The sequence below is a fragment of the Chanodichthys erythropterus genome, chromosome 3 (assembly GCF_024489055.1).
Source record: "Chanodichthys erythropterus isolate Z2021 chromosome 3, ASM2448905v1, whole genome shotgun sequence".
Taxonomy (NCBI): Eukaryota; Metazoa; Chordata; class Actinopteri; order Cypriniformes; family Xenocyprididae; genus Chanodichthys; species Chanodichthys erythropterus.
In genome coordinates this window covers 39,191,806-39,213,636 of record NC_090223.1, presented here as the reverse complement: position 1 = coordinate 39,213,636, position 21,831 = coordinate 39,191,806, and the positions used below count along the sequence as shown (strand labels likewise).

At 37.3% G+C, this 21,831-nt stretch overlaps 1 protein-coding gene across 2 annotated transcripts in view; it reads left to right on the top strand.

Moving 5' to 3' along the window:
• The first annotated feature begins 18,627 nt into the window (after positions 1–18,627).
• Positions 18,628–21,831, top strand: part of plekhh3 (pleckstrin homology, MyTH4 and FERM domain containing H3) — a 44,084-nt gene continuing 40,880 nt past the window's right edge. The window contains exon 1 of one of the 2 annotated variants that reach the window (XM_067382175.1): positions 18,628–19,061. In XM_067382175.1, the coding sequence (XP_067238276.1) occupies positions 18,927–19,061 (135 nt within the window). In that variant the 5' untranslated portion in view covers positions 18,628–18,926. Of the gene's footprint in view, positions 19,062–20,625; positions 21,179–21,831 lie in introns of those variants that run through there. The other variant, XM_067382177.1, reaches the window with a different exon arrangement.

The window sequence follows — 21,831 nt, the reverse complement described above, 5'->3', positions numbered from 1 at the left end:
AGTTTTTGAGGCCTTTCTGTACTCAATTATTCTCTCTCTCGACGAAATGCGAAATACTTCTAGTTTTGTTTTTTTCCAGCTGCTCTCCATTTTTCTGGCTGCTACCTTTAGGGCCCGAGTGTGCTCATTGAACCATGGCATTGGATTAATTTCCTTAATCTTTTTTAAATGCAAAGGTGCAACTGAGTCTAATGTGCTGGAAAAGACAGAGGCAATAGTTTCTGTTGCAACATCGACGTCTTCTAAGCTGTATGATATGCTACGGCGATGAAACTGATCAGGGAGATTATTTATAAAGCGATCTTTAGTGGTAGAAGTGATGGTTCTACCATATTTATGGCAGGGATGCAGTTTAGCTGCCTTGACTAAATGTAGTATACACGAGACTAGATAATGATCTGAGATGTCGTCACTCTGCTGCAGAATTTCAACAGCATCAATATCGATTCCATGTGACAATATTAGATCTAAGTATGATTATGACAATAAGTGGGTCCTGACACGTGTTGTCTAATATCAGTAGAGTTTAGAATGTCTGTAAATGCCAATCCCAATGCATCTTTATCATTATCTACATGGATATTAAAATAACCAACAACAAGGACTTTATCTGCAGCTAGTACTAATTCTGATAGAAAATCTGAAATTTCTTTGATTAAGTCTGTATGGTGTCCTGGTGGCCTGTATACAGTAGCCAGCACAAATGTCAACTTACATAATGTTACGTAAAGTACCATCACTTCGAAGGAATTATATTTGAAAGACTTTTGACTAATACTGTAAATATTACTATAAATTACAGCAACACCACCCCCTTTGCCTTTCTGATGTGGATTGTGTCGATAATCATAAACCTTGAGGGCTATACTCATTTAAAGTAATGTAATCGTCCGGTTTTAGCCAAGAAGTCCATCCACACACAGGATATAATCAGCATCTTTTAAGTCACTGCATCAACATCTCTCATCATTTGAGGGGTGAGGTGGGGTGGGTTGGGGTGCTATGGACGGATTTCGACAGCTGTATATTTGCCTTTGAATTCTGTCCCCCCCCCATGAGTTTCAAATATTTATCAAAAATTTATTCAAAGCTGTATAAAATGAACATTTAACAGATTCAGTGTTCCTCAAAACGATTAAAATCAGTGCAAACTCAGAATATTATGCAAACATGCACTAATTAAATGTTAAAAAACACAAATAATCTTTATGTATTTAATCTCACTTTATTAACCATTGTCTTTGCTGCTGACCTTCAATGATCCATTTCAACCATACTAATAAACAAAAATGACTTAAACATAACATTTGTTTCATTTTTGGTTTTTATTGTTGAAGAGTGCTGAACATTCTTGTCTGAACATTCTAGTTGCACCCTGTACTGTACAGGTGTGAATTCATGGTATAAAGGGCCTTTAAATGGGCTAAAAATGGAATACATTTTTCGTTATAAAAAACGAGCAAGCCCAGCCCAGATGAGAAAAATTAATGCAAAAGTAACATAACGCATTACTTTCCAAAAAAGTAACTAATTGAAAATACACTGCCTGTATAACTTTCTTTCTTCTGTGGAACATAAAAAAGATATTTTGAGATGTCTTTTTTGTCCATACAGTGAAAGCCAAGATTAACCAAAACAGTTTGGTTACTGACATTTTTTCAAAAAATATTCTTTTGAAAAGAGGTTTTCTATTATCCTGCCTTGCTTTTAAACTTTGTTTACAGTCTCTGTATCTACAATAAAAACAGGTGATACTAAATGCCTCATGTGAGCACCAGATGGCGCACACAAATCATAGCGTGAGGTTTCCAGTTAAATAGATGTCAGCGTGCAACCCCAAAAGATATCTAATAAAGATTCTGAAACATTGGTCATTAGATCCACTTCCCTTTTCTGTTCCAACCAGTGACTTTCCAAAAAAAGAGGAAATCATTTTTGTGTAACTGGAAGAACAGTGCTTTGTCTTTGGATTTCTACACGTGAGGGAAGTTTCACGTTGAGACATACTCACAGCTGTTTGGTTTGCTTTGGTCCCAAGGTAGTCATTCATCAGGTTAAAGCTTAGCTGGTTCTGATTCAGTTATCCTTCTCAGGCTGTGAAACACCTTTGGCTAGAAAATGAAACCAATGATCGAACAAATTGTGCTGCTTTTGCTCAAGTTACAAAATCATGCAAATAGTGACAACAGGAACTATACATTCAAATGTAAATGCACTTCTTCTTCATCTCTTCCCCTTTGTCAAGCATTTCCCTTCTCTGTATTGCTCAGACACATTCTCTGTACTCAGAAATGCACATGAACATAAAACATAAAACCACACATGCCCCTAAAAACTTCTCTTCTGTTTCCTCCATTCAACAGGATTTTCTTTTGATCTGATGGCTACTTCTCTGTTTATCAGACGATCTGTGTAAATATGCATATGTGTGTGTCACTACCCTGCATATGAATTTTCCACATGAGTATTTGCATTTTTATCTCTTGGTTATTCTCTAAACATTATCAAGATGGTTTTGCTGATGTGGTCTTTTCTGTCAAAGTTAAGATTAATCAGGCAAAAACTTGCATATGACCTCTAAGCTAATTTTGTACATTAAAACATAGGCCTACAGTTTAGTATGTTAGGTGGCATGTACTTGTCTAAAACATTTAGAGAGATCCAGAACAGACTTGCTTTTAGGGTCTATAGGCCAAAAACATAAATAACTGGAATTTATGCCTATAATACAAATTCTGTGCTTTTTATGTGGAGAATTGGGTCGATGACATGTAAGAGTTCGCTATAAAGAAAGGAAAAGGATGGAAAAATAAATGTAATGTTCTTAAATTCCTAATTTTTGTTTTTGGCGAGTCACACCACATGACAACCTGAACTATCCTTGACTTGTCTTAAGAAGGTCAAATCTGATATTTTAGGAGACTTGTTGACCTTGACACATGGGCCTTCATGGGTCCTCTCTATGACATAATTTCCTGTAACACTTGCTATATGTTTTATGATTTTGATTTGGCAGATTTTTTTTTTTTTAATCTGGCCTTGGAGTCAAAATGGTTGAGAACCACTTCCATAGAAGAGGTGTAATCAAGTCATTATATGTATGAATTACATTTTTAATGTCAAGTCAAGTCACCTTTATTAGAAATTGATTCAAAACAGCATTTCACCCACTATTTTTTTGTTTTTATCCTCGAACCCTTCAGCTGTTCTGAAGGTTAAACAGAGTCTTAGGGGGTGTTGGTGGACCTGCAACCTCTCCATGGCTCATCATCCCCTGACATGACAGCTGCTACAAGAAAATGGTTGTGGTGGAGTTTATTGGGCAAATGAACAATTAAATACCCTGACCGCAAGCACTAGCCAGCTGCCTGACACCATCTACCATGGACAATAAGGAGAAATCTAAAAAAAGAAAATGACCAGTTATTACTTCACTCTAAAAAATGCTGGGTTAAAAACAACCCAAGTTAGGTTGGAAATGGACAAACCCAGCGATTGGGTTGTTTTAACCCAGTGGTTGGGTTAAACGTTTGCCCCACCTGCTGGGTAGTTTTATTTAAACCAACTATTGTTTAAAAATTGCTATATGGCTAGCTTAAAATGAACCCAAAATAGTTGGGAAATTAAAAACCAGATGCAATTAGAGACAACAATAATAGACAAAAGGTGAATGTTTATTAATAAGCTTTAATATTTTATTAATATAAATTGTATAGTTTAATAGTTTATTAATATAAATTTATTAATAAGCAATTTAATAAATGTTTATTGTTTAATAATTATTCATTGAACATTAATAAATGTTAATTTCAAACATACTTTGGGTTAATTTTAATTAAGCAATACAGTAATTTTTAAACAATAGTTGAGTTAAATAAAACTACCCAGCAGGTTGGGCAAACATTTAACCCTACTGCTGGGTTTGTCCATTTTCAACCCAACTTGGCTTGTTTTTAACCCAGCATTTTTGTAGAGTGTTCCTTAATCTGTGAATTCCCTCTAAGTATTAACCAACATGTCCTCCAACCAATACGACCATGAAATACGAAATACGAAACAAGACCCATAGGAGCGTTTACTAAAGTTGCACCCCTATCAACAACACGACACTTTTATCCACATCATATTTTGGGTTACGCGTGGCTCAATTGGTAGAGCATTGCAATATGCAATCATGAGATCATACAATCGTGGGTTCGATCCCAGGGAACGCCTGTGCTCATAAAGTGTATATGCACTATAAATCACTAAGGGTAGGTTTTAGGGGTGGGGTTGGTTTGTAGTCGATAATAAAAAAATTAGTTTTGCTAAATGGAAATAGGACAAATGGCAGATAAGGGACAGTGTAAAAGGACCACACATTTTGTTTGGTAACAACGGTCATACATCATTTCATGACGACAGACGTAACAAGACACTTTCATTATTTTTATGCCAGCTAGAGGGTGTATGACTTTAAATCGTAAATATAGGTCATAATAAGGTGCTTGAAAAAACAACCTATAGGGTCATTTTTTGAAAGAGGACAGTCTCGTAATAACTTGTGTTGGACAATTTTGGTCAGTGCATGCAGACACTGCAGAGGTTAGCGTGCTAGCTCTGTCAGCAAGAGTTTCAATAGCAGGCACATTAGTGTGCAAGCGGTGTAAGCAAGTATTGTATTTTACAGAGCCCAGACTAGTCCTGTCATCAAGTTCCACTTTACAGTTTTAAATAACCATGACTGCAGCTCAGCTCACAGGCTAGAATAGTGTTTGCCTTATCAGGGTGTCAATGGCCATCAACCAACACCTTTGAAATGAAATTAGCACCTATCCATTCTCTCCTTAATTTTACTGAAGTCACTGCACAGCTTGTAGAGAGGTATTAGAGAATTATTTGGGGGAAAATTGCAAACATTTGCAATTGCATATGGAAGACTGCAAAATGCTATCTGCACACTTTCAGAGACACAAGCACACACATTGGACTCTGAAACACAATCCTGGTAACTGCTGCCAAGTATGATAGTCAGCATAGTGTTGTCAATATCAAACAAACACTTTGGCGTGCAAACAAATGGGCAGACCAAACATGCAAGGCCTGTCCGAAGTGTGGGAGACGAAACTATGTGTGTGCATGTGTATAGACATAGTCTATATGTGGCTGTTGCTGCTATACTGTATGCATGTGAGCAGTGAGAGGAATGTCCTTTATACTTAAATATAACTAAATATCCTTAGAATAGTAAAGATTTACTCTGTAGTATTTTAGTTCAAATACTATTCTGAAATTCAAAAAAAATGAAATTTTTCAAGTCAAATCGACAAGCAGAGCAGGTAAGTTACATCAAAATGTGCTTCAATCAGTTCAGTTCATTTTCTTTTCCCAAAATGCACCAGCCCATGAATAATTAATATGGTTGTGTTCTTTGAGCTTCTACCAGTTTTATTTACAAGTTGGTTTTATTGTCATGTTAAGTAAGCTAATGTCTTGCATCAGGATGAATTTTAAGTTTAATATCAGCATAAATCCTTGTGATTTTGCTTTGATAAGGGACAATATGCAAACATACCTAATCATAAAACATTAAGTACATTGAAAACACTATCGCTCTTTATAAAGCTTCTCTAGACTATGTTGTAATTAGTCTGTTGTCCACTAACTCTAATTAAAATCACTAACTTTAATCACAAGTATACACATATAGAGTTCACGTAATAATCTTCAAAACTGCAAGTACTTTATTGTATTTGAGCCAAGAAATGTTAAGGATTAATGCTGACATTCTCCATAAACTCTACTTTGAAACTTAGGGCGTTAAGTTTTATAGAGCAGTGCATCTTGGGTGTTTTTTGTCCCATGAGGGCTCATGTGACAAACATTCATGTGATATTGACAATAGTTTAAGACAGCTATAGCACTCTAAAGCAGATTTCAGTTGTTCAGATAGGTTGATATTAATTATATTGCTTAATGAAATATACTGTAATGAACTGTGAAATACACATACATCAAACTGCCTCCTTAATGCTTGAAACATTGAATTTCTAGTGACAGTTTTGTCAATGGTAAAATGTAACATTTTTACAGTGTTCTCACATTGCTATGCACATGTACACAAAGAAAACGAAGAGACGAAGCACATAATATTAAATAATAAAAAACATTTAAACAAAGGGAACAATTTGCATATTGCAATTTCAGAAATATTCTCGGACACACTTCATAATAGTTCACTGTAACAGCTGTAATAGCTGATTTTAAGTCATGACAATTTGACACTCAATGAAACATTTACTTAATTACCCGAGTGAATTCAACTTAAAAAAACAACACAAACTGTAGCCCTTTTTTCTGAATTTCTCTGAAGTTTTACAAACACCTCATTTTTTCAGTGCATGCAAGAACGTGTGTATGTGATGTATGTGGTGAGACGTGCTGAGTAAATATTTGAAATAAAAAAGGGTTTGAGATTTAATCCACAATCCCCAGCCACCAGTGCCACAATCCATTCCAGCTGCTTAAGGTTTTGTAAAAGCGTCAATATGACAAATGGACTGTATATTGTGTGTGCAGCGTGATTGTCTGTGTGTACTGGAAGCTTTACTGAACTCTCCAAGTGCAAACTGATCCAGCAAGCATGTGGATGCCCTGCCAACCCTTTGACCCACAGTCTCTTATTCTTGGCCGTTCTGCTAGACAGCTATACATATGAACGTGAGTTTACAGTATGCCAAATATATGTCCGTGTACGTCTCATTGTGTGCGTGTCTGCAGGCTAAGCAGCAAGCTAATGTCTTTCATTAACAGTCATAATTGCTCAGGCTTTTGACCACAATAGCTTGTAAATTCGACACACTGGTCTGATGGTTAACAGTTTGGTCCCACCTCAATACCGAAATAGGCTTCATTCACCCATATTTTTTAATGCGAGTATGTGTATGTGTATTCGGGGTGAAATTGCAGGTTTCTATGATTGTTCACGGTAACTTCCACCCTACCCTAAAGCAAAGTAAGCCATGTTTTTTCTGAGGCCTTATGCATAAGAAATCACATTTCAGCTATATGAGATCTGGGAGCATGCACAGATTTCCACTCAGACCATTGGTTATTTACCCTAGATGTTCCAACATTTCTTTCCTTTACCCCTACAGCACATGGATTGAAGTTGAAATCTTTCTTTAAGATTGACATGGTTTAATACTCTTTGTCACATGTATAAAGACACATGCAACACACACACAGAGAGAGAGAGAGAGAGAGAGGTTCAGGGATTTTGGCAGATCTGTACGAGTTCTGAGTACTTTCACACAGTCTGGAGGCTATAAATAGAGCAAGGCCTCTGGATGACTGCCCACCCTTCCTTAACTCTTAATAACCATTGGGTCTACCCTACAGTTACGGGCTGTGCACTTCTGCTCACACGCAAACCTGTAAGAAAGCCTCTTTTAGGAGAGCATATGCCATGAACATGAACGTAAACACACTTATAAATATAATGGATTTTGGGTGCGTTTAGAAGCATTAGATGGGTATTTCATCGTTTTACGAAGCTTGGATGAAAAAGAAAATAAGCCTGCATTTTCACAAATAAGTTTATACTCTATTCAAAACAGATTTTCTGACATAAAATTATTAAAGTTATGAAATAAAATGTAGTTACCTACAGTATATCAGCGGCATCTCAGACCACTTGTGAGATTGTTTATTAGCTATTGTGGCTAATTTAATCATGTTTTTAGTCAGGAATGCACAATATTTGTATATTGGTAAAGTACAGATTACTAGAGTTTCTTTTTTTTAAAGCTGCTGCCCGTAACTTTTTTTTTTTTTGGTTAAAAATGATCCAAAATCAAATTCAAATACATAACCAGCCAGTGTTCATATCCTTACCTTAGCCTGATTCACAACTGTAAGCTTGTAAAAATGTTTTATAATTCGGGTAGTACTGGTGGGTTTTCGCAGGAAATTTGTCTCTGCGTCATTGCATCACGTCTGTAAACAAGTTCCAGCTAGTTGGCTATATCGCATGTGAGACGGATCATTTATAGCCTTTTCTCACAGCAGCTGCAATAATTAAACTTATCATTTTGATGATGGATTGTATGGTATGACAAATTAATGTTAGAGATTAGATCTATAGGTAACGCTAATACAAAATACACATAGGGCCGGTTTCACAGACAGGGCTTAGGCTAAGCCAGGATAAAGCCTTATCTCAATTAGGGTATTTAAGTAGCTTTTATAAACATACCCTAGAAAAAAAAAAACATTACTTGTGTGCATCTTGAGACAAAACAATGGCACTGACATATTTTAAGATCTGTCAGTGTACGTTGCTTTCAGTTAAAACAGCTCAATCCTGCATTTTAGTCTAGGACTAGCTTAAGCATTGTCTGTGAAACCAGGGGATAGTCACGCAATGCTGATGCTGTTAACATTAACAATATGAGAAAGTATAACAATAATAATAATTTGCATGGTTTGATGTGATATGAGCTAAGCGATCGTTAGATTTAATCACCTTTGGCAGCGTGATTTACTGTAATGCTTTTTTTCCCCTCAGTCAGAACAAATGTGGCAGACATGTTACTTGTTCAGATGATATTTTCTGTTGAAAATTCTTATTTTGGTCATATTTCTGTGATTCCAAAGTACAGTATCCATATTGGTGATTGACAGCAAAGAATCATCCACTGCTGAGGAGTTGCGCCGAGGCACAATGCACTTAAAGATGATAATTCCGCAAATAACTGCAATTACAGGTTTCAAAGAGAGATGGCGACAAAGAGGCAAAACTAGGGACTGCAGCTTTAAATTGATTCTATCAGTCAACATTGAATATACCGAATATACAAGATTGTGCATGCCCAATTTTTACATTTAATGCTCAAATTATCCTTTAAAACACTAATAATTTCACTTTGTTAAAATGTTAATAATTATATATAGCAGATAAATTACTAAAGATACATTCAAAATGTACATTTAAATGTATCCTAAATTCATCAATGTTCATTTTTATTTTAATTCACACAACAAAATAGCAAAGAATTTTTATATCAGTCATTTATCTGTTATCAACCTTAACATGAAAATAATTATCGGTATTGGCTGGAATTTTAAAATCGGTGCATCTCTACTTTTAGCTACCAGGAATTTAGTACTATAAACCTATTTGACCATGCTTAAAGGGGTGGTTGATTATGATTTCACTTGTTAAACTTTAGTTAGTGTGAAGTTGCTGTTTGAGCAAAAACAACATCTGCAAAGTTATGACACTCAAAGTTCAAAGCAAAGGGAGATATTTTCTTTTACAGAATTCACTGTTTAAGGACTACAACAAACGGCTGGTATAAGCTTCTTCACGGGTTGGTGACATCACTAACCCTAAAATTTACATAAACCCTGCCCCAGAGAACACGCAACAAAGGGGTGAGGCCATGTTACTGCATTACAGTATGTAACACAAATGCAATAGCATGTCATAAAGGCAAGATGACAACATAAGTTATAACCGTAATTAAACTAAACTATACCAGTCTTCATCTATCTTCATGCATCATATATTCTCTGGCCCTGTAGGATCTTACAACAGTTCCCACATGAGCGATTAATAGATTATATGACAGAATATGCTATTCAATGACTTTAAGATAGTTAACTTCACATCAGCTGCATAAATTCATCAACTAACCGTTCAGAAGTGTCCTGTTGCATTCTACATGTTGTCACTTCTTCTTGAGTCTCTCCATCATTGTCTGACTCCGGTTTGAACATAAAAGGCTGAACAGTTTGTGTCATTTTCAGTGAGTCTGCATGAGATAATCAGCGCTGCTAACATGAGCTCTTGAAACTCCACCCCCTTCTTGGGAGCAGCAGCTCATTTGCATTTAAAGGGACACACACAAAAACTGAGCGTTTTTCTCAGAGATCATATTATTATAGGGAGATAAGAGGATCTGTATCTCTTACCATTGGAGAAAGCGCAATATCTTAATCACACGCGGCACCTCTCAGCCTATCGTGTTGCCGTTTAAAACTCCTCCCTGCGTACCGCCCGTACCGCCAGTTAGCATTAGCCGTTACGCTTTTTTGGCTAAAGTTTGCAGGCTTGCCTTCCAGTGGCTTTGTTTTTGCTCACCCTCAAAAAGTGACAAATTTAACATGCTATAAAAAATGATCTGTGGGATATTTTGAGCTAAAACTTCACATACACACTCAGAGACTTATTTCACATCTTGTAAAAGTGGCATTATACAACCTCTTTAAATCCATTCAGCAGAATTCCACAGATTCCTTCTGAAATCAGTGCTGAAATGCACATTTTTGTCTGCATCTGTAGTTAATAATAAAGCAAAAAAGTAGATCCTGACAAATTAAAATAGAGAAGTGCAAAGAACAAGAAGAGAAGAGAAGAGAACAAGAAGAGAAGAGAAGAGAAGAGAAGAGAAGAGAAGAGAAGAGAAGAGAAGAGAAGAGAAGAGAAGAGAAGAGAAAAGAAGATGGAGTGGGCGAGTTCCAGGTGGTCTTATCTTTCTCCCTCTTTAGTGTGCACATACCATGCAGAATGTGGGTGTCTGGATGCTGGTTTTCTCTTGCTGCTTGTTTTGCTTTCCTACTGTTTTGTCTTATTCCTCCTGTGCTCCAACCAACCCTATATGAATATATGTGTCTGTGTTTGTGTATGCATTCACAGATCTAAGCATTTCTTCCTGGTTATTGTTGTACGACTCCGATGCAAGACATGATAAGGTCTGCTTTTGTTTATGTCCTCTTTTCTCCTTTAATTTTCTAGGCCAGTTCACAATGGACAGAAATCAGCTACTATCAGATAACTGAGAAGTGTCTCAGATCCTGTTCTGTCACTGCTGTGACCATGAGAGAAATATTTTGCAGAAGGAAATACCAGGACGTTCACTCTGAATGGCGTTAACATAAAGACAAAGAGTGGCACTCGCTTGATAGCTGCAGAGTAAAACAACAACTTCCTGTAAAGGAGCAGCAGAATGTGTCCACAAGGGAGACCGTTATATGAGGGACACATATAGTGTGCTTTACGTAAATTAAATGGGCTGTGAGCAGGTTTTTGAGTAAGAGGAGAGGAGGAAAAGTGGTGAAGGAACCAGGGTTAAAGATAGAGTAATGGAGACCATGAAGGGAGGTGAGAGGGGGATGGGAATAGAGGTCAGAAGTTTATGGAGAGAATTTTTTTTTCTTCTATGTGCCCTCTCCCTGACACCCCTCCTTCCAGAGAGATTGGGAGAGGAATAAAACACACACACACACACACACACACACACACACACACACACACACACACACACACACACACACACACACACACACACACACACACACAGGTTTGTTTTGCTATCTTAGTGAGGACATTCCATAGTCGTAATGGTTTTTATACTGTACAAACTGTATTTTCTATCCCTCTACACTACTCCTACTCCTAAACCTACCCATCACAGGAAACTGTCTGCATTTTTACATTTTTAATAAAACATTGTTTAGTATGTTTTTAAAGCTAATATGAGGACTCATGAAATATCCTCATATTTCATGTTTATGCCGTAATACCAATGTAATACCCATGTCATTATACAAATTTGTGTCCTCATAAATCACAAAAACACACACACACAAACAAAGAAGAGAGAGTCATATACAAATACACTAATTCTACTGAAACAGACATGTACAAACTATTCCCCACGGCCCGGATCCAGCCTTCCCCACAGCTTAATCAGGGCTACAGGTCATTTATAATGAAAACATTTTTCATGTAATAGCTCCATTATCTTACAGTAGGACCTAACATGCCTTCATGAGCATTTTAACAAGCTCAGTGTTGCCAGATTTCAAAATCAAAACCACCAATGAATCTGGCAATGAACATGTGCTCTCCTCTCTCCTTCCACCTCAGAGTAAAAAAAAAAAAAGTTGTGATTTGTATCTCAGAATTCTGACTTAATTTCATAAAATCTTGACTTTATAGCTCACAATGTGACTTTTTATTGTGTAATTGTGATTCGTTTCTCCTAATTGCAAATTTATATCTGAAAGATTGACTTTATACCTCACAATGTGACTTCATATCTGACAATGTTACTGTATATCTTACAATGTGACTTTATTTTAAACTTCATCTGACAATTACCTTTTATTACTTTTTACTCTGAGGCACTTCCAAGTTGTCTATTGCAAAAAGGCACTACTAAGCACAATATTCTGCACAGAAAAGTTTAATATAGTTCACGTGTTCATTGCAGAGGCAGCTTGCTCTGTTTGGTGCCACTTATTTGAGCAAACCTTCTCATTGATAACCCAAACACATATCTTGTATAAACCACTTGTTGTCATTCTCATTCCAGATGCTTTTTTTTTTTTTTTTGTCAACAGTGCACAAAAATCAACAATCAAGCAATTGCATTTATAATTTAAAGGGCATTATATATGGCCTTATTGTGCTATTTAAAGCCCAATGTGGCCCCTATGCCAAAAAACTATATAGTAAAAGCATTACTACGTATATCTTCCTAACACATCTACCATGACACAGTATAGTAAATGTTTGTATGTTCAATTGCTGTGTCTTAGATTTACAAGGCCAGAGGTGACCTCTGACTTCTACAGCTTCTGAGGTATTCAGACACATTTCAGACAAGTCAGTAGGATGAATAAACAAAGATAGAAAAAAGTCTGGAGAATAAGACTGTGTACTAACAAAACAAGAGAAAAGGTGTATTCATGAACAAGCAGTTCAAAGTGGAAGACTTTTATAGGATGAATATTATGAGTGTAGTGTCTGTCTAATGTCAGGCTGACTCAGGGCTTGACTCCATCCCATATTTCAAGTAGCATCAACACCTTAAGGCCTAAAATGACCTCACAGACAGGAAATGTCAATCACACCAAGTTGGGACCTGAACGCAAAGCATGAAGGGAGAGCAGAGGAAAAAGTCCATGAATCACATTCCCACAAACTACACAATATCATCACACTTTTATTTTAAATCATGGAATTTTAAATAAATTTTAATGTTACTATTTCAGGGAAATTAGCATTATATCATTTCATTAAAAAAGGTTAGACTCTTACTGTTCCTGGTCAAGTGAAGTGTGACCATTTTTTGAGAAGTTTAGGAGAGTTAAACAGTATGCAGTAATGTCAGTATTGCTGTTACTACAGTATGAGTGAGACCAATTCAGTATAGCAAAAAAAATAAATAAAAAAACCCTAATTTAAACAGATGAGAGTAGTAGAGGATTAACAGACTGTGGCATCAAGACCAAAAACCGAAAGAAAGGCTCCAACAACAGTGTGTCAGTGTGGTTAAATTCCTCTCACTCCCTTGTCTTCAGAGACAAAAGATGGGTGTGATAATGACAGTCTGTTTTTTCTTGAAAACCTCACTCTCTCACAAGCCATATATAGACACAAAACTCCCTTTTTCTCCTTAGCGTGGGCAGAGAGAGTGAAAAAGAGGGAGAAAGAAAGAGAGAGCACTCTAAAAATAAACCATCTGTTCCAGGAGCAGGTCAGGTGGGAGGCAGGTCTGACGCGGCATGACAAGGAAGATGAGAAGAGAGAGAAGCAGAATTATAAGCCGTGAGGAAAATGATACAGTGATCTGTTAGAGAGAGAGAGAGATAGAGTAAGAGAAAGGAGGAGGTAGAGACTGAAAGAGAGATGCCAAGCAGGGGGTTTTCACTGGACAGCACGCTATACCCTGCTCGAGTGTGTGCGTAACTATTGGGTAAAGCCACAGGCAGACTTAAAGACAAACACCAGGGCCAGCTTGTGGAATGATGAATGTGTGGAGAGAGTCAGCAGAGAGCAAAGCGGAGCAAACGAGAGAGAGCGAGAGCGAAGAGAGCGCAGGCACAGAGGGGCCCTGAAAAATATCATGTGTCATCGACGTGCTTGTATTCGAGCAAGAGTGTGTTTGGTGTGCTTTTTGAAAGCGTGATTCATGGGTGTACAGGAGTGAGCTGGGTTCTGTGTGAGACTTCAGGGAAAGAAGGATTAGAGTGGAACGCTTTAAGAAGCAATTGGTAAAAATTATGAACTCACTTTGAGGAAATGATCAAATTTCAAAAGTGATGTTTTTTCTCCATTTTTTTTGCCAGCTGGATTATGGATAAATTAACTTTTAAAATGCTTAGGCAACTATGCAAGGCATTCATTAGAGCTGGGCGATATATCGAAAGCTTTTGTCACGCGCATTTCGTCAGTAAAGCCGGTTCCCTGATTACCGCTAAATCACCATCACCTGCTTTCAAATGGAGCGCCATTTAATAGACAGAGCCGTAGTTCACTGACGAGCCACGCAATATCGCGTTCATTATCGAAGGCGATTCATATCGATATTGAACGTGATATTGCGTGGCTTGTCAATGAACTACGGCTCTGTCTATTAAATGCTGCTCCATTTGAAAGCAGGTGATGGTGATTTAGCGGTAATCAGGGAAACGGCTTTACTGACGAAATGCGCGTGACAAAAGCATTCGATATATCGCCCAGCCCTAGCATTCATACTCTACCGTCCCAAAGTTTAGGGTCAGTAGCAGGGCCGGCTCTAGCCCTTTGGTTGCCCTAGGCGAGACATTTCATTGGACATTCAGTGGACATTCAAAAGTAAATATGCCATTAAAACAATACTTGCCTATTTTGATCGACTGTGAAAAATGTTGTAAGCTGACAATCGTTGGTTGTCAATATCATATCGCTGCTTAAAATTCGCAAACATTAATTTATTGGAAAGTCTGAATTTATCAGAAGTCTGAATGTGCGAATATAAAACCAACTTTACCGAATTAACACCACTATCAGCATAATGTTGGTTACTGTATGTGTATGAGCCTGCTAGTTATAATGAATGTAGAGTAGAGAGCAACTGTACTTTTCATAACTAGCATACGTTATCCGAAATACTGTTCTTTTGACATTTACATCCATGTAGGTATCAGTGAAGTTACGTTTGCTAATGCGTAGCAAACTAGCAAAGTAACTAGCTAGCTAGTGATAGCTTAGTGACAGCAATGAAACGTTCAAGGTAGTGGTTCAACGGATCACAAAACTCACGGTTCGGATCACATCACGGTTATGAAGTCACGGATCGGATAATTTTTCGGATCAGCAAAAAAATAAATAAATAAATAATAATAATAATAATAATAATAATAATTAGGGGTTGGGGGTAACTTAACTTTGCATTTATTACTTAGCCCACTTTAACTACTCTGATACCACAGCAGAAACTACAAGCATAACTAATACATTATTAAAGGCATGTGAACAGACTGTAAAAAGGACAAATACTGTACACCAATTACAAGCATAGATAAATACAACATAAAGTTACAAATAAAATATGAGTTCTAACTGTAGTATTAATTTTCGTGTACAGAAATGTAATAATTAAATATAAAATGAAACTGTTCACTGTGTAAATGTAATGTTAGGGCTGCACGATTAATCGCATGTGTTTGTCATGCGTGTCTGATCATTAAAGCCGGTTCTGTGATTAGCGGTAAATGTCCATCACCTGCTTTCAAATGGAACGGCACTTAATATACAGAGCCGTAGTTCGCGGACAAGCTACGCAATATCGCGTTCATAATCGAAGGCGATTCATCTGCGATTATGAACGCGATATTGCGTAGCTTGTCTGCGAACTACGGCTCTGTATATTAAGTGCCGCTCCATTTGAAAGCAGGTGATGGACATTTACCGCTAATCACAGAACCGGCTTTACTGATGAGACACGCATGACAAACACATGCGATTAATTGTGCAGCCCTATGTAATGTAATATAGATTAATCTTTGTTAAAGCTGTGTTTTGTTCGATTTACATGACAGACAACAGCAGGTATTTTTAGGTTGCTGTCACTTTAAGAGTAAGACTCCATGCACGCGCACATCCGATAGATACACATCCGATTCCGAATGCTCAACTCGTTCAATTAACATAACCGAATGTGTTTTCGAGAATACTTTATTATTTTGACTGACATAATGCGTGTATGTGACCATCCAAGTGCATTAAGGACGCGAAAGAGAAATTAATTTAGAGTTTAAAGCAGAACTAAGCAAGATTTGTGAAGCTCCCCCTACAGTTTCCTTCAGTGAATGACACTGTCATAAATACTCCAGCAACGACTACAACACTCACCAGCGCAATAGTTTTGCAAATACAGTACAAGAAAGAGGAGGTGGGTAATTTGCAAATACAGTACACTCGATGGAGGTGGGTAATTTTCGAAATTGTCTTATAAAGTCATAATATATACATTGTTTTTGAATTACCGTAAAGCATTTTGTCATTCTCGCGTGAACGTGAACATGAGGCGAGATTGTGGCGGGTCGATGCAGCTCAACTTGCAAGTGCTGTTTTCTGGCATAGATGTGCCAGAGGGGGTTAGTGCTCGCCTCAAACACACCACTACAAGTCAATTAACCATCGTAAGGACTTAGAAAACTATTTATGAAGGTAAAAAAAGTTACGGTACTTAGTTCTGCTTTAAGAGCTATCTGGAACGCGCCTCTCTCTCTCTTTCTCGCTCTCTGTGCGCGCGAGCCTTGTATGCGCATCTGCGCGTACCGATAACAGCGCTGCGTGCGATACCGAATTAAATCCTCTTTTTCCTCTTCTAGCGCTGGAATGGTTTTATATCTATTTAATGTGTGAAATAGCGAGACAAAACACGTTCAAATTATAACCTGTTCACTCTATTGCGGTGAAACTTGCAAATGATCCGTGAATCACATGCGTCCTGAACCGTGGGGCTTGATCCGAACGGATCAACAACGATCCGTTTAACCACTAGTTCAAGGTGATGATGCACAATACTAAGCAAATTTATTTCATTTAACACCTTAATGGCTGAGATGAGAAGATTTACCTCTATACTTGGTTTTCCTTTTATCTTCTTCCTTTCTCCGTTTTCGTCCCTGTGCACCGGAGGGTTTATTAGACCGCTTCATTTTCTTCATTAACTGCACACTTGCCTAACGTAACGTAACGTAACGGCGACCCTTGAGGGCGCCCCCAACATATTTGTCGCCCTAGGCAACCGCCTAGTCGGTAGGATTTGAAAAAAAAAAAAAAAATTCAAATAAATGCTGGTCTTTTGTTCTTTTTAATTCATCAAAGAAAAATGAAAAATATTAAGCAGCTCAACTATTTTCAACATTGATAATAATAAGAAATGTTTATTGAGCAGCAAATCAGCTTATTATTATGATTTCTGAAGGATTATGTGACATGACATTACATTACAGGATATATTACATTTTAAAATACATTAAAATACAAAACAGCTATTTTCAATTGTAATAATATTTCACAGTAGTACTGTTTTTACTGTATTTTTTAAAATCAAATAAATGCAGCCTTGGTGAGCATAAGAGACTTCTTTTAAAAAATTGTAAAAATTCTTACAGACCCCAAACTTTTAGACTGTAGTGGTTTCCCAAAAAAAGTTGTTTGAGCATTCCCAACCAGCAACACACAGCAACAATGGCACAACCAATGGTGTGAATTTGGGGAAGGCTATCTATTTGTTTGACCAATGGCTGATGGGGTTTGCTGGTTTTAGAGGAGTTTTTCCCACTTTTAAGTGGTTAGGTTTGGAGACCATCTTGAATTAGCTAAGACCAGCAAATCAGTATAGTTTAGCAGGGTCAAGAAACCTTTTTATGAACCAATACACAAGGTCACTTTTATTTATAATATTTCAGCTATTTGAATTCAGTTTTCAGACTGATTCGTTTGATTAATGCTAACACTGTTCTGAACAGTTATTTCCTGGAAGATAGGTGCAATAAAACTAAATGAAAATTAGTGTTGTTTGTTTGCTGTCCACATGGAGTCACTTGCTTTGCAAGCCATAAAATATAATGAATAACTGAAAAAAAAAATGTAGAAAACAGACATTGCACAAGACAATAAAGAGGAAGGGGGATCATCAGATCTTTTGGAAGTCACACAAAAAGTCTTTCTGGTGCTCTTACCCTCTCCCCTCTTTCTCTGTCTGTCTCCCTCTCTTCAGAGCCTCTCGTGACAGGAGTTTCCTGGAATAAAGGAGTCCATCTGCTTTCCATTCAGACACATAATATGTTTCAGGAGACTACATTTACCCCCCAACACACACACACACGCACACACAAAACACAGAGTGCTCATTCACCCCTTTACCCAGACCTTCACACTTACTTGTTAATGCAACTGCACAGTCTCCACGTTCCAGCACTATCCAAATAATAGAAGGCAAATTTCACTTTGCCATTCAAAGTAGATAACCCGTCGGACAAGGGCTCATAACTCTTATGTATATCAACCAAGTCAGTAAAAAGGTACAATGTTATTGTGCATTGCCTACATTTGAGTATTAAGAACAGGCATTTGACATGTGTTGCTTGCTTTAGAGTGAGAGTTAAATATTTCTGTTCCCATCACTGAATTGCTTCCATTTCCTGAAATGCCTACATCACATGTACAGCGAGCCAGACAGGGGGCGTGACGTTCTCTGGGCGTGTGCGTGATGAGCCAATCACCTTGCGATAGCGAACGCATGGGGTGACTCGCCCCGCCCCTCCACTCATGCTACTGAAAGTCTGCATGCTCATGTCCCGCAGAATCAGAGACGCGGCAGAAGCCGATAAAGACGCGATGCTTGATCTACTCTCAGTTTGAAAGTACCCGTGGGATCAAAGTCTTTTATCACTCTTTTTCTGAAGTTGGACACGTATTTGGATAAAACGCGCCATTTCTCAGTAGTTGCAGCCGAAATCGAGGAGTTTATTCTCTTGAATCAGCCCATTTCATGCGGCTAGACATCCTCCATCTGTCCCATCTGCACGACAGCACCGGGACGGTGGACATCACTGGACATTTACGGATAGAAACTGGACGACACGCCGTAATTTGAATGCCTTTGCAGGGACTTTGGTGGCTTGTGTGCTGCAGACAAGGCTTCAGTTTGCTGGCTCGGGATCATGGAGAGAAAGAGGAGGAAGAGTCTTTCGAGTTACGCAATCAGGACGAGCACACACACACTGGACGGGTATGTAGACAAAACTGAAGCTGTCTTAAGACATAGTAAGCTGACTACTTAGATACAACAGTATGACATCCATCATGGTTCATTTTTTTATATATGTGTTGATGTTACTCTAACTTTTTAAAAACGTATATGTATAATTTTCAAATGGTCTAGTAACTTAATACTTTCCTAGTCATTGACACAAAGTAAGTAACTTTCATGTTTCCAAATTAACACATCGAATTTTCTGGGAATGTGTGGTTCAGATCTCACTTTCAACTAGTATGCCAATTCCAGTTTATAACTTTTTATTTGGTACTAGTTCTTTTTGTTAGGTTGAGAAACTCTCATAATAGTTACTAGTATTTAATCCTCCTATACTAGTACTTATTTACTAGATACTTGTACTTATTTATGAGACCCTACTAGCATCTATTCTGAATATCATTAGTTATATTACTTGTCTTGCCAGTCACAATTGCCTTTTTTATGTGCCATGTATAATGATTAAGTATTAGTGTCTATTCAATGAGTACTATTAAAACTAATGACTAGTAGTAAAATAAATAAGTGCCTATGTGAAAAATAAGTGCTAGCAGTTAATGGAATAGCTACTAGTCTTATATTGTTAGAAGTGCTAGTATCTAATGAATAAGTACTAAAATTTAATGAATGGTTACTAGTGAAATTGGAAAGGATACTAGAAAAACATGAATTAACATTAAAATGATAATTTCTATTATTTATTGCTATAATCAGATACATTCTCAAACATTCTATACATGCATATATGTGAATTATTTATAATAATGTTGAAATATATTTGAAGCAGCACTGACATGGAAAATGGATTGATTTCTCAGTTTTAAGTGGTGGAAATGGAGTGTGATGAGAACACCAAGGTTATTCTAGCAAAACCAGTTTTACTGGTCATATTTTGAGTGCTCAAGCTTTGCATGCTAGATACTAGTGCTTCCCATATATAATTTGTGAGACTTTCATACATACACGTTCATTATGGATGTGGTTTTGAGGGCTTTTTTTTTAAATCCTAGCAACCCTATTACAGTGAAAAGATGAATGAAACAAAATATGTAGTTGATCCTTTGTCTGTAAGACAGCAGTACTTGTATTATTTGTATTATTTCCACTGTTCCCACACACAAGAGCTTAGTGTTGAGGTGTTTCATGATTAGCCCATGTGCGTTAAAAAGGTATAAATCAAAGTGAAGAACAGAGATGAAGGGGTTCCTGTGAAATATAATGAACAGTGAAGGGCATTCAGCTGAGCCAGCACTCAGGTTCCCCATCTATTTTACGCCTCTGTGCAACTGAACACATCCGCATGATCAAATATTTAATAATGGCTCCTCTGTCAGTAAAATCTCTGGTATTGATCCCCTCTTGTACACTAAATGAGTTTTTCAACAGCCAGTGAGACTTTCTCACACAAAGGCTGTTTTGAGCTGTTCTGAATTAAAGCAGAAATATTTCCAGTAGACCCTATGTACTTCCTGGGATGGCTAATTGCCGACAACTAAAAGTATTCCACACTCAATTATAACCCAACTCTCACTTGTAATGCTGACTTACCTCAAATGCACTGTCTTTAGTTTATATCAGTCCTACGATAGGCAGGTATGAAGAGATATTGACATGTATGAACTTATGTACACACACACTTTATGAGTCTCTCACTGGTTTTATAATCAGGCCCATATTGTGAAATCATGTTACACACAATACACTGGACCAATCAATAAGAAACAGCCTAAGGGACCTTTTGCAGCAATCTCTTATGGACTGACCTCTTATCTCACATACTTCCTTTATCCCCACCCCATTCATCCTCTATAGACTAATCACCCTAAAATCAATAATCTCCATATTTCCTTGGTGAAGTCTTATGCCATTAACCCATTTATGGCTCTGTGAAGGATTTTTGCATGTGTGCGCATGTGTTAGGGTAATGGGGGTAGAGAATATAGGAGGTTAATAGGTCAGTGCATCCCCCCTTTTCCCCAGGGTCATCATGCATCTATTTTTTTTTCTTTTTTTTCTAAGGAGGAACCAATGGCAGTCCTTATAAACAAGAAAAGACATGTCCAAAGGAAAAAAACAACAATACGTTTTAAAATGTAAGGCACAGACTAAATTTAGACATATGAATGGGTGATTGCATGATTAAATTTTATTAATTTGAATCACTGAGCAAAGCCAGACTCCGGTATGTGATGTAACCATTAGATAATGTTACATAGTCAACTGAGCGGTTGCCACATCTTTGGGTAGCATACAAGCTTTTTTTACAGTCTATGGTAGCATATATATAGAGTAATGAAGCAGTTTTAAAGACTTGATAATCAGATCTAACTGTTTGAATGCCTATTGTAATATGAATTACCATTTGCTGAGTCATTGTTTAAGGGCACACACAGCCTGAACTTTAATTATGATTCATCAGCCTTTTCTTGCTGTTGCACCACCACAATTCACTCTTGCTATTTTCACTGTTGACACGGTGACATTATTGATTATTGACAAAAAAAAAAAAAAAAAAAAAATTGATATCTAAAGTGCATTTGCAAAGCCTTGCAAAGACTTCCTCTTCATGCCAGGCAGGATCAATAGTCCGAGCAACAACCTTCAGTTGTCCTTTCTAGAAGAAATGGTGTGGTTGCTTCTTAGGTTGTGATGATGTCTTATTTTTTTGTTGTTTATGATTAGCACTCTGCCCTTTGGGGGTTTGGACTAATAAAGCTGATTCTGTAAAGGTGCCCTAGAATCAAAA